Source organism: Schistocerca americana, chromosome X (genome assembly GCF_021461395.2).
Source record: "Schistocerca americana isolate TAMUIC-IGC-003095 chromosome X, iqSchAmer2.1, whole genome shotgun sequence".
Classification (NCBI taxonomy): Eukaryota; Metazoa; Arthropoda; class Insecta; order Orthoptera; family Acrididae; genus Schistocerca; species Schistocerca americana.
In genome coordinates this window covers 651,526,963-651,541,154 of record NC_060130.1, presented here as the reverse complement: position 1 = coordinate 651,541,154, position 14,192 = coordinate 651,526,963, and the positions used below count along the sequence as shown (strand labels likewise).

The 14,192-nt window shown below is 43.4% G+C and overlaps 1 protein-coding gene across 4 annotated transcripts in view; it reads left to right on the top strand.

Annotated features, from left to right (window-relative positions):
- LOC124554818 (ATP-dependent helicase brm-like) overlaps positions 1–14,192 on the top strand; it is a 379,799-nt gene that overhangs the window by 163,141 nt on the left and 202,466 nt on the right. For all 4 annotated transcript variants that reach the window (XM_047128479.1, XM_047128480.1, XM_047128478.1 and 1 more), the window contains 3 exons: positions 5,080–5,551; positions 11,898–12,036; positions 12,116–12,277. In XM_047128479.1, the coding sequence (XP_046984435.1) occupies positions 5,080–5,551; positions 11,898–12,036; positions 12,116–12,277 (773 nt within the window). The remainder of the gene's footprint in view (positions 1–5,079; positions 5,552–11,897; positions 12,037–12,115; positions 12,278–14,192) is intronic.

The following is a 14,192-nucleotide window of genomic DNA, read 5'->3' as shown; positions in this document are numbered from 1 at the left end:
GATGGTTTCCCTACTCATTTTAGTGCTGTATATGGCACTTTCTCTGCCATTGATTTGTCACTCTCTTCCTCACCCCCTTCTTCCTTTCTTACACTTGTCACCACACAATGACCTCTGTGATAGCGACTGCTTCCCTTTGATTTTCTCATTCCCTTCGCACCTTTTGATGACTACGTTACCTCTCTTGGCTTTCCACAGTGCTGATTTGCCTCTGTATATCGCCCAGGTCATTTTTCGACCATCTCTGCAGGTTGCATTGATGAAGTCGTCCGTGATCCATCCGATAAGGTAAATCTACACTGTCGGCATTGCTGTTCCTCACTTCACATGCCCCATTCCCCATTCGCCATTGGCTAATTCTGTGGTGGAGCACAGCCTTTGCCGCGATTATCCATAATCGTCGTCATGCCTCGCAACATCTTAAATGGGACCTGTCCTCCTCTGGTCTTAGTACCTTTAAATGTCTTCGCACCAAATCCTGTTACTTAATCAAATAGAGCAAGAAGGTGTGGTGGAAATGGTTTGTCTCCTCTCAGGGTCTTGTGTCCCTTTGTCACAGGTGTGGCTGCACTCCAAGGTTGTCAGTGGCAGTCCTCCGTTCTGAGCCTTGCTCATCCAGGACGCCTTTGTACAGATCCATCAGTTCTTATGGAACACCTCGCAGCCCATTTTGCGACAACTTCCGTGTCAGCCTTGTATCCAGCTGCCTTTCTCCTCTGGAAACAGCAGGTTGAAGCTTCCCACATATATTTTCCCTCTTGTCAGACAGAATCCTACAATGATCCTTTTACTGAATGGGAACTTCTTCTGGCCCTCTCTTCTTCCCATGTTTCAACACCTCAATCCTCCACAACAATATCTCCTCTAGGTGTTTAACCATATTTGCCTCCAAAACATTTTCCCCTCTCAGTGGAGAGGCAGTATTGTGTTTCCTGTCCCTAAGCCTGGCAAGGATCTGTCATCCCTTGATAGTTACATGCCAGTCAGCCTGACCAGTGTCTGTTGTAAGTTACTAGAACAAATGGTGGCTCAGATCAATTGGATCCTTGATTCTTAAGACCTTTTATTACCTTACCAGTGTGGCTTTTGGGAGGGACGGTCTCTGATCAATTATATGTGACAAACCACAGTTCGGCAGACCTTTTCTCAGTGCTGCCATCCTGTCACAGTTCTCTTCAATCTTCGTAAGGCCTAGGACACAGCTTGGCACCATCACATCCCCCTCACGGTGCAGGAGTGGGTTCTTCGGTACCCCCTTTTGATTTTTATTCACCAGTTCCTGTCCCACCAGTTGTTCAGAGTCAAAAGCTGGCACTGTTTTCAGCTCTCCACATACCCAGGAGAATGCCATTCCACAGGGCTCCTTATTAAGTATCTTTCTTTTTGTCATGGCCTCTGCCAGACCATTGGTCATCCGTGCTCTAAATGTGGATGATTTCTGTATTTGAACTAGGTCCCACCCAGTGGCCTCAGTGGAATGACAGGGTGCCATCCAACACACTTCCATGTGGACATCCTCACACATTTTTCAATTCTCTCCCCTTAAGCTGACAAGGGTGCATTTCTGTCGCCGTACTACAGTCCATCCTGATCTGGAGCTCTACCTCGACACTCAACACCTGACCATGGTCCCCCAGTTCCATTTCGTGGGTCTTCTTTTTGACTAAAAGCTTACTTGGTTGTCCCTTGTCTGACGTCTGAATGTTGGCTGTTTTCGTAAACTCATTGTTTCGTTATCTGAAGGTTGGCTACTTTCGTAAACTCAATGCTCTTCACTTCCTTGCCCACACCTCTTGGGGCCCAGATTGTGCATCCCTTCTCCGCCTATCCCGGGCATTATTTCTGTGTTGTCTGGACTGCGTTTATTAAGTTTATGGATCAGCTGCCCCTTCCACGGTGCTCCTCTTGCACCCAGCTCACCATCATGGTATCCGCTGAGTCACCGGTGTCTTTTGCACAAGCCCTCTTGATAGTCCTGTGGTTGATGCTGGGATTCCTCCTCTTTTCATTCGGTGGTCCCAGCTCCTGGATTCGTGTGCCATCACTATCCACTCTTCCCCTGCTGACCCCTCCTATTCTATTCTTTTTGTGAGTTCAGCCATCGCCCACCTGCTGCCCACCCTCGGGTAGGTTTACTGGTTGGGCTCTGCCGTACTTCTCTCTACCATGACTTCCATCTTCCCTCTGTGTCCCCTCCCCACATTCTCACCTGACCACTCTCCCTCGGTTAGTTACTCAGCCCCAGATTCGGATGGATTTCTTCTGGGGACCTGAAAGCCTCCGTAGCTCCAATGGTGTTCCGTTGTTTGTTCCGAACGTTCTTACGGAGTTTCAGGATGCCATTGTTTTTTACACCAGTGGCTCTAAATCTACTGATCACGTGGGATATGCCTTCATGTTGTATCATGATGATGGTATGGTATGGTATAGTGTGAGTACCAGTTCGGGTCAGAGGTGGTCCTGCTGGTCTACCATGTGTGGCCTCTCTGGGGCACCCTCGCTGTACCTGTTTCCACTCATCCCTCTCCTGTTCTTTCCTTTGTCTGCTGCTCTGACATCCCTTTCCCTCTCTGTTTGTGCAATAATCCCTTCCCCTTGACTGGACTGTGCTGCTTGTGTTGTTCCTCCATTGATTTCTGCCATCTTTGATCATGGGACCATTGACCTCGCTGTTTGGTCACCCCCCCCCCCCCCCCCCCTTGCCCCCCCACCGAGCAACTAACCAACAATGCTTTACATCTGCACACTAAGAAACAACTCTGGAGCACTGGAGCAACCCAAGACAGCCACATTTCTAGCCAAACCCGCACAAGATTCTGCACAACCTGAGTCTTTCAGCGCATGACAGCATGAGTTTTGTGTAAAATAGCTGATAAATCCTCCAGGAACGATACTTGATGTTGATGTTACCGTGTGTGTAGCAGTAGTATTTTCGGCTCCGCACTCCAAAACCTTTGGGACACCAGCCACAGTGGCTTGTTTCGTCCTGGCTAAACAGCACTGTGCCAGGCCCCGGTGCTCTCGATGTTGGTTAATTCACTCGTGCCCTCCATCAGTCCACAGCCCGGTTTCGCTGTGGCATGTCACATGTTGTGTACTGACTCGTCTGCTGGTCGCTGTGCTTCTTCCTCTCACTTCTCCTTAAAACTCTGTCCTCGTGACCTCACACTCTGTCTAGTCACGCTGCAACTATCACTGATGCGAGTCGATAGCCAAAGAACTCAATGGCATGCATCATACCCAAAAGCACTTCGATAAACACAGCTTAAACACAACACTTTCTTTGAGGGGCATTGCAGCACATGCTGGGTACTTGATAGTTACAAATAAGTTCTAATATTTAGAGGCATTACTTGTAGTTTCTTGACAGCATTCAGAGTCCATGAATAAGCTTTGTTTGCAAAATATGATAGTTGTTAAGAAACATTGAACTTATTGCTAGAGCCTCAAGAGAATTAAATAGGATTGTTATCTTAAATACGTTATGCCCCTGCCATGAAAGTGACTGCTAAGCTTAATTTGCATCTCAAGAAAAAAATTTCTGATGAAAATAGGAAATGGAAATTGTATAAACAAAACATTAAAGGTAAACCTGTGATTGACAGACACTTTCCATCACAGCTGAATGCAAGGAAAAGGCTTCAATTATTCAGCTAGCACAAAACCTGGACAACTGACAAATGAAATGTGTGACATGTTCTGATGAATGTACTTTCACACTATTTGGTATATATACATGTACATCTGTACTCCACAAGCCACCTTATAGTGTGTGGCTGAATGTATTTTGTGTTCCACATTTTACTGTTCCAGTTGTGAATGGAACTCAAATGGATTTGATATTCAAAAATGGAAACCTCAAGTTAGAGAGAAATTCTTTTTGTATTCACAGTTGCATAATCTCACTCCACTTTCCTTTTTAAAGACAAGCTTTTTGTTTGTATACCTGTGAGCAAGATGTCTTTAGTGACTAATGTTGCAGTGTACATTTTTGACAATAGAAAGAAAACATCAGTGGACATATTTACATTCTGAGAGGAAGTGTACAAATTGGTCCTTTTTCCAAATGTGGGGCTTGATGTACAATTTATAGCAGTCGTGGTATACGTATCACAACTTTTTATTAACTAGTTTGGTCACAGAGTTCAATAGTTAATTAATATGTGACATTTTTAACTCTTTCTTTTATCCATATTGGATCTTCAGTTTTGCCAGGTTATACAAGCCTATTAATCACTCACTTCAGTCAGTACCCTTGTTTGTTGTAATTTGCTTTTCTGGTGTGGAAGTACAGGATACTGAATGTTAATTTCCCATTACATTTTGGAATTAATTCAGTCTGTCATTGGTTAGCATGTACTTTGTGCTATATTTGTGCCTAGAGTTATTATAGAGGGATCTTTGCATGGTTAAAAATTATTTACTCTGTTGTATAACAAAAACGTTGCCTTGATAGTAACAGTGCTTCATGTAATGATTTCCAGTTGTAGAATTTTTAAAAATGTTTCAGTAAAGTCTTTTTGAAGGATTTCAAGTGGATTTGATTTTCATGTGAATAAATAAAAAAGAATCTTACCTTTCATATTCAAGCACTGAAAAATACTATTTTTATTCACAGTTACCCAAGGACAAACTTTGTTTGTAGTGTATAGGGGTTAACAAGAAATTTCTAATGAGTCATATTAATTAAATATTTTGCCTTTTTTGTGATCCCCTTGTGTGTTACTACAGAATTTGTCATAAACAGGAACAAAACTATGATACAGTTTTAATTAATGATTCGAAAGAAGAGAAACCTTATTTATAAAACAGTTTTTCAGATAAAACATAGTGCAAACAATTGTATGCAAAATAAGGTTTTTGAAACGAAAAAGAATGGTACCAGAACTTTTAAAAGAAAAGGTGCACATGTAGTTGAGTGTGAGTAAGGCAGTGTAAGAGATAAAAGTTCTGGGTGCATTGATTAAATGTGAGGTAATTCTGGTTTCTTTTCGTTTTTCCTGCCTTCCTTTTGCTCTGATGTTAATAAATTCTACCAACTGTGTACTGTTTAAACAAAAAAGTTTTTTATGTTTCTAGGAGTATCCGTATGTCCTCCTCCATCCCCATCACCAATGCCGGCACAAATGGCACCCCCAACATGTCCATCAGCGTCTCAACAGAAGCCATTAATGCCCCCACGCTTGGGCACACCTGCCCCTCAGGCCCCACCACCCCAAACTCAGCGACCTCAGATGGCACCACAGCAGCCTCCACATAATCATCAGCAAGCAGCAGTAACAGCAGTGCCACCACCACCACCTCCGCTGCAGCAACAGCAAATGCAGCAACAACAGCAACAACCACCACCACAACAGCAACAACAGCAACCGCCGCAGCAGCAGCAACAACAACAGCCACAGCAGCAACAACAACAGCAGCAGCAACAACCACAGCAGCAGCAGCAGCAACATTGTGGCCCTGGAGGTCAGCAGAAGCAAAACAGGGTCACATCGGTACCACGACCGGTGGGCATTGATCCACTGCTTGTCCTTTCTGAGCGTGAGAACAGGTAAGGAACAATATTTTTGTAAGCTGCTGCACTGAAAGTGTAAAAATGGAGTTACTTTAGCCAGTAATTAGTCTTGTATGTTGTGGACAGCAAAGGTGTATTTCAAGAAATTACAAAATTGTTCATTATATTTTTGTGTGAGCTTGGTAGTGAAGTATTGAATTGCTGCACATGAGGTTCCTGATTTTGATGGTGGAATGAGTGATGTATATCCCTAAACCATCAGATGGTATCAAAATTTTGAAAATTAAACTGAGATCCATTCTTAAGATCTGTGTTGAATCTAAATTTCAGATATATTTTGTCTTCACATTTGAGTATGTGCAGGGATTCCAAGGGCACAGGATACATTTGTTATTTTGTAAAACTGGTGAACAGAAGATGGAAGAGAGATGAGCTCTGGAATTAGTAACTAACTTTGTTTTTTCCTCTCTGAAAATGCAAGACAGGTGCAAGTAATTAGGAAGTTGCATTTTTGCATCATAGTCCACTGCAGCGTCCAAAGCTTAGGAATGGAACTCAGAGTTATCCAATTGGTAGTGGAGTCATTATTCTCATCCATAACATCAGACAGCTTTCTCTTGTTTATGTTATAACTGTCTCTAATTGACAAGGTACTATGTACACTATGTGATCAAAAGTATCCGGACACCTGACTGAAAATGACTTACAGGTTCGTGGCACCCTCCATCGGTAATGCTGGAGTTCAGTATGGTGTTGGCCCACCCTTAGCCTTGATGACAGCTTCCACTCTTGCAGGCATATGTTCAATCAGGTGCTGAAACGTTTCCTGGGGAATGCCAGCCAATTCTTCATGGAGTGCTGCACTGAGGAGAGGTATCAATGTTGATCAGCGAGGCTTGGCACGAATTCGGCGTTCTAAAACATCCCAAAGGTGTTCTACAGCAGGCTGTTCCAGCTTGTCGGCTCCGTTGTGAGCCGCGAAGCGCTCCCTGCTCCAGGGAGCCGTGTTGGTCGCTGTGACCATTCAAGTGGGCCGGCACATGGCACGGCTGGCTGAGGCAGGTGGCAAGGCAAGCGTTTTGATGTGCCAGCTGTGTCTTACAAGATCGACAACCTCATACTCTTAGCTGCTAAGACGTGGTGACATGCTACATCAGGAAATACGATGTTCAGGAAATAAATAAGAAACAACTGTTTTACAAGAAATTGCATACTAAATTTATTGGGCCTCTTTAGCTTGATATTTTATTTTCATTACAAGATCGGAAATATCAGGCATCAAAGTGTTCACAGCGTTAATGCGGAGGTTGTCCTTCATTGTTGCATACTGAAGAAACGATTGTTCGTTACTTTTTACTCTTTTCATTGCTGAGAAAAGCTGCTCACAACAATACATAAATCCAAACATGCACATGATCTGAGCGGCATTGTTCTGAAGCTTGGAAAGTGTTTTTTGCTGTGCTGAACAATACCATTGTGACAAATCCAACGTGTTGTAGTACCTCCCTTTCAACAAAGTTGAATTTTGCAAATCAGTAATCTCCAATTGAAGTGACGATGACAAGTCATCGGGGGAAACTGGAAAAGGAGCGCTGAATGTGGTGTCACCGCCAGACACCACACTTGCTAGGTGGTAGCCTTTAAATCGGCCACGGTCCGTCAGTATACATCGGACGCGCGTGTCGCCACTGTCAGTGATTGCAGACCGAGCGCCACCACACGGCAGGTCTAGAGGGACGTCCTGGCACTCGCCCCAGTTGTACAGCCGACTTAGCCAGAGATGGATCACTGACAACTACGCTCTCATTTGCCGAGATGATAGTTAGCATAGCCTTCAGCTACGTCATTTGCTACGACCTAGCAAGGCGCCATAGCATTTGATATTGAGATTATAACATGTACCGTCAAGAGTGATGTACACCAATTGTGGATTAAAGTTAAGTATTATATCAACTACGTACTTTATTTGCTACTATTAATTCCCTTAACTGTTCCAGACCTCATGCCAGTCAGCGTGTAATTAAACGCGTGCATTTCGGCCTCCTCTAGCAACACAGTGTTGGCTCTTCTGCCAACACTTCACTGAACACCTTAAGTTCCATTTCCAAACTAGTGAGGTCTCGGAATCGTGTTCCAAACAACGTGATAAGCTGCTTTAACTTTGCTTGTTAATCGCCGAAAGTAGTACCTTCAGGTAGTTTTAAAGAAGCAAGATGATTGAAGAACGTTAAATGTCCATTACTCATCTGCCTCTCAAATAAACGTAACTTTTCCATGAATGCTTTGATCTGGCCGTGCATGTCAACGATTAGCTGCCCTTTGCCCTGCAATGACAGATTTAAATTATTCAGATGCATAGTTATTTTATATCTTTCAGACAACGCATTTCTTCCCCTTTAATTTCGATAAAAAGGGATATTTCCTCATTAATGGCAAAGAAAACATCAAGAACTTTTCCCTGACTCAGCCAACGAACTGTAATGTGGTAAGGTATATCCCCATACTCCGCTTCCATATCTTTCAGGAATCCTTTGAATTGGCGATGATTCATACCCTGACGCCATACAAAATTCACACACTTTATGACATCTTTCATTACGCCACCTAGCTCTACTGTTTCAGCACACAGTGCCTCTTGGTGAATAAAACAATGAAGAGTCAAAATGTCTTTCCCGAATTCGGCCATGAGTTCATTTTTCAAATGAGAAGCAAAACCTTGGGTGACGCCCGATCATTTGTGGTGCACCATCTGTCGCTACAGAATGGACTTTATCCCACGGCAAATTCATATTGTCCACTGATTCACAAATAGCTTCAAAAAGTGTCACGTCCTGTTGCGGTGTAATCAAGTGGTACCACATCCAAGAGTTATTCAGTTACTTGCAGCTTCATGTTGACACCATGCACAAAGACTGCCAGCTGAGCACAGTCCGATATGTTGGTGCTTTCGTCAAGCGCTAGCAAAAATGCAAAAAAGCTCTCCGCCTTTTTCCTGAGCTGTGTCTCTAAATCCGCTGCCATGTCCAGGATTCGACGAGACATTGTTTGCTTTGACAGGAAAACCCCTTCAATTACCTGCACCTCCCTTGGAAACAAACATTCTGCAACTGCTACCACACACAATTTTACGAGTGGTCCCACTGAAAACGGCTTGCCACTCGTCGCAGTGATGTGAGCGACCCTGCAGCTTGCTCAAATTGAAGATTCAGTAGTGTTTTCTCCGCTCTCATTCACCTGAAAATTATAAATGCATTACAGAACATGAACTATGTTGCATGTTTTGATACCCTCCATATTACGAAACCGTTTTTAAACTTATGTCTCCTGGTATGTCGTTCTTAAGCCTGGCTACCAGTTCTCTGCGTGCAACGCCTTCTACCTGATGCCGTTGGATATTGTACCTCTTCGCAGAATTAAATACTTTATGACATACAAGACACTGCGGACGTCCACCCCTCTCAATGAATAGAAAGGTATCCTCCAATAGAGGTACAGGGCTCCCGTGGCTAGTCATAGCTGTCATTGAACATGGATTATTGCATCAGTTGCGGCTGCATGCGGCCAGGGGCAGTGAGTTCGCTTTCCCCCTCCACACAGGTTCTGAGCTGCCACAGTGAGCGCTCCGGAATGCTCCAGCTCCCTGGAGCTCGGTTGGAACAGCCTGTTCTATAGGATTCAGGTCAGGACTCTGTGCAGGCCAGTCCGTTACAGGGCTGTTATTGTTGTGTAACCACTCTGCCACAGGCCATGCATTATGAACAGGTGCTCGATCGTGTTGAAAGATGGTATCACCCTCCCCGAATCGCCCTTCAACAGTGGGAAGCAGGAAGGTTCTTAAAACATCAATGTAAGCCTGTGCTGTGATAACTGCTATGCAAAACAACAAGGGGTGCAAGCCCCCTTCATGAAAAACACGACTACACCATAACACCACCGCCTCTGAATTTTACTGTTGGAACTACACATGCTGGCAGATGACGTTCCCAGGCATTCGCCATACTCACACCCTGACATCGGATCACCACATTGTGTACCATGATTTGTCACTGCACACAATGTTTTTCCACTGTTCAGTTGTCCAGTGTTTTTGCTCCTTACAACAAGCGATGCGTCATTTGGTATTTACTGGCGTGATGTGTGGCATATGAGCAGCTGCTCAACTGTGAAATCCAAGTTTTCTCACCTCTCGCCTAACTGTCATAGTACTTGCAGTGGATCCTGATGCAGTTTGGAATTCCTGAGTGATGGTCTGGATAGATGTGTGCCTATTACACATTACGACCCTCTTCAACTGTCAGCGGTCTCTGTCAGTCAACAGATGAGGTCGGCCTACACGCTTTTGTGCTGTGCATGTCCCTTCATGTTTCCACTTCATTATCACATCGAAACAGTGGACCTAGGGATGTTTAGGAGTGCGGAAATCTCATGTACAGATGTATGACACAAGTGACACCCAATCACCTGACCACATTCGAAGTCCGTGAGTTCCGCGGAGTGCACCATTCTGCTCTCTCATGATGTTTAATGACTACTGAGGTTGTTGATTGGAGTAACTGGCAGTAGGTGTCCGGATACTTTTGATCACGTAGTGTATTATTTTGGTCAGGATTGAGATTAGAGGGAGCTAAGGGGAAGTGCTGTGTGACTCAGTGTGGAAATTGGTGTCTCCAGTATGGAATTAGAAGCAGGTGTAATTCAAAATTGTGAAGAGAACTAAAATCTGTTGAGATTCTACCAGGATGGAGAAAAGCTATGTGAAGTTAAAGCATGGAAGTATAACAGAGAACGTGTAGAATGGGAGCAGTGGGTCTGACAAGTAAATGTTAAGGAGTTTGCCCAGAATGAGTATTTTATTATATGAATGATTGATTTTCAGTATGTTTGGCTAACTGATGGTGCAGCATTTCAAGTGGTGGTTGTGAGAGAGGCGAGTTTAGACAGTGTAAATTATTGTGTCATGTAAGAACTGAAGTGGAGGCTCATTATTTACATCTCCATTAGCTTTTGCTGTTATTACAGTTGGGACTTGAGACAGTAAACCTGAAACACAAAAATTTGTTTATGCTCTCAGATATAACTGGAACAGTTTTTTCAATTATGTGATACTCTCAGATGTAATGTGCTACAGCTAGTGTTGATGAGGTGTTTCAGCATATGGAAATAAAAAGTCGTAACTTGCAAGCATTGAAAATCTCAGTCCAGTGTATGAACATTGAAAGTTTTCCATCCAGTTCGAGAAACTTTTCAGGGCACATATCAACAGTTTTTGGAGAATTGTATGGCCCTTGTCGTGTGAGTGGTAGCACATATGGTTACCCGGAATAATTCTTTTGGCAATTACAATGTAGTGGAACTGGTGGCTCTTGTGGTGAAATGTGTTAAAAAAAGTTACAAGTTGAACAAAATATCTAGTGCACCATGACAATGTGAAATCTCATATGGTAAGAATACCAGAGCAAGTCCACTCAGTATACACTAGTAGATTACATTAAAGCAACTATCCTCGCTATGTTTCCTTCCAGTTAACAACCACATTTTACACATTTAGACAGAAGTCACAAATAAATGACAATAATTGTTAGTCGACCGTGATATTGTTGCACCTGGGAGTGAGGGCACTTTGATCAGCTTATCGTGGGTTTTTATCATGATATTTCGTGAGGATATGCTGAACCACTTGATAGTATAAGCACAGCTGACTTAAAACCATTCACAATGAAATGAGTTTTCCTTAGTCACTACCGTACTTGTTTACTGTAAGGTCACAGCATGTTTCCAATAGTGGCAATGCAAGGTCAAGTGCAATAATAACAATAATAATAAAAACTTTAATTTGTTCACTTGCACTTATTGCTATGTATCTATCAGATTGTTTCAAAATGAATGTTTATATTTTGTGTACTTGTTGGTATCTTTACATGTGTCCATTCCTGCAGCTTGCTGTCTCATTGGCAATAAAGAGGCCAGTTGAAGAACACTGTTAATAAATATAACTGCTCTAAAACAGTCTGTAAATTTGGCAAACTCCTTACTGCAGAAGACAGAAGAAGGACACAACTAAATCTTGTTGTCAGTATTAATATCTTAATTTTTTCAAAGAAAAATTGATGATGCAGAGGATGTTTGATGAAAGAACAGGTCCAATAAATGAGATGAAATGTTCTACCAAAGAAAGTAATAAACTCCTCCTCTTTTTTTGAATTTTTGTGGGTATTAGTTATGTGCTATGAGCTTGTTTGACATGACCGCCGGCTCTGCAATAATACTATGTGGTTGAATAATATATGATCTAAACAAGAATTATATTGTAGTTTTGAGACACTGTTTCATTCAGTAGCTTGTGTGTAAGCTGCTATTAATTTTTTCCTTCTCTATTTCTCAGGGTAGCAAATCAAATATACATGCGTATACAACAGCTCATCAACTTGCCACAAGATTTGCCAGAGGAAATTAAAATAAAGGCAGAAATTGAGTTGCGTGCATTACGAGTTTTAAATTTTCAGAGACAATTGAGAAGTGAGGTATGGAATTTATTTCATAGTATGCCAAGACAAATTTATTTTAATTTGAGATTATGGCAAATACAATTTTCTTGTACAGATACTTGCTGCCACTAGAAGGGACACTACTCTTGAGACTGCACAGATAATGAAGATGTACAAACGTACCAAAAGACAAGGTTTGCGGGAGGCACGAGCAACAGAGAAACTGGAAAAACAACAAAAATTGGAAGCAGAGCGGAAGCGAAGGCAGAAACATCAGGTATGTTTTGTGAAATTTGTTGGGTAACACTGATGGTATTATTTAATTGGGATGTTAAGCTCTGTGTTAGCCATGAAGATTTATTTTACAATGAGAATTTTTTAGTATTTCTTTTGGAATACTGTCTGCAGATGGACATTGATACAAAGTTAGTTATGTAGACCTGTGTAAACTTTTTGTTATAGAAAAATGCTAACACAATATGAAAGGAAACTGCAGCTTTTGTGTATTCATTGCCCTAACAATCCTTGTGATATCTACCAGTTGTCTTTCTCCTACCCTCCAGTGAAACAGTTTCTCTGTTCTATTTTCAGCTGTCTCCCTTATTTCTTCATTTCTATCTTTTTCTTTTTTCTTCCATTGCCATTTCCATTGCTTGTTATTGTCTTAAGGCAAGACATAAATAACAGTGCGGCTAAAATTAATCAAAGTTTATTCATCCAAATATAAAGGAACAACAAACATAGAAGCTGATAGAAGTAAACACTAAAAACATATCTGAGAGAGAGTGCATGCTGTACTGTCCTTATATAGAGCAGGGCTTTGGTAGATGGTACGGTGGCTGCCATGCCATGTGCAGAAGTCCTATTGACCCACTGCAGGCATCCTCTGGTGGCCGGTCTGTGCAGATGCAGTTGGCATATGATTTGCAATGTAGTGTGCCAGTGGCCTGGTGCTGTGGCATGTATCCACGTATTCCGTGCTGGGTTACAGCATCCCTCCCCCATGGGGAAAGGGCACTCCTCCAATGCAGACATCTGGATGACTGACGAAACCCCCACAGCCTCTGTGGTGGGTGACACAGACGTTGATAGCGGCATTGGAAATAGATTCCGGGCTGAAATGGGTGAATAGGGGCACAGGTGGCATGCCCGTGAACACATGCAGCGTCCGCACCCATGAACTATAGCAGAGACGAATGGTCACGAGAGCACTGGTAGCATTTTGATGTCCGGGATCCTGTTGTGGTGGAACAGCACTGACGGCGAAAGCACCAGCCACTGGGCCACAGGCAGCCCAGATGCTGGTGGTGAAAGACCCGACGGTGCCTACCCAGCCTGTGGCAGAATTGCTGATGGCAGCAATGTGGCGCGGGAAAGGTCGGCAGCATGTCCTGGTAGGATGAGGGACAGACTCTGGAGGAGAGGCAGGAGGAGGTGGCACCCACAAGGAGGGCGAGTCCACCACTGCAACAGGGATGCCCCACAAGACCTGGACAGGTGCTGAGGGAGGAGGCAAAGGCGGTGGTGGTCAACCTGTGGGCCTCACCACAGTGCGAGAATGCAGTTGATTGTCATGGTGTGCCACAAGCCCTTACCACTGCGCACCATACAAAAGTGGTGGCCTAAGCAGCTGTGGGTTGTTGCTAGAATCCTTACTGGTTGCCAGAATCCACAGAGCCAGGAGCAGACCATGACGAGTCTTATGCTAATGGTTGTTGGTAGGGAAGCATGAACAGATGCAGAAGGGAGTGTGTGTGTCAATAATGGAGCATCTCTGCATGATTTCGATTCCCCACAGTGTTACCCTGTAGGAAATTGAGAAGTGTGTCAAAGTGTCGTCCATGGAAGAGCCTGCGACAAGCTTCTTCATTTGAATCTGGAATGTGCAGACGAAATGGTCTGCCTCATCATTAGGCTGGGATTGGAAAGGTGAAGCAGTCATGTGATGAATGCCTACCAGGGCACAGAAATCAGGGAAGGTCTGAGACACAAACTGCGGTCCGTTATCTGTCACAAGTGTATAAAGCCATCCTCCAATAGAAAGAAATATGGAGATGGTTGCGGCTGACATGAAAGGACAGTGGATGACATGGAAATTTAGAGAAAGCATTAACAACAAACATCCAGTAAGAACTGGGGAAGAACGCATCAACATGGACATGTTCCCATGGACACTGTGGTTCAGGCCATGG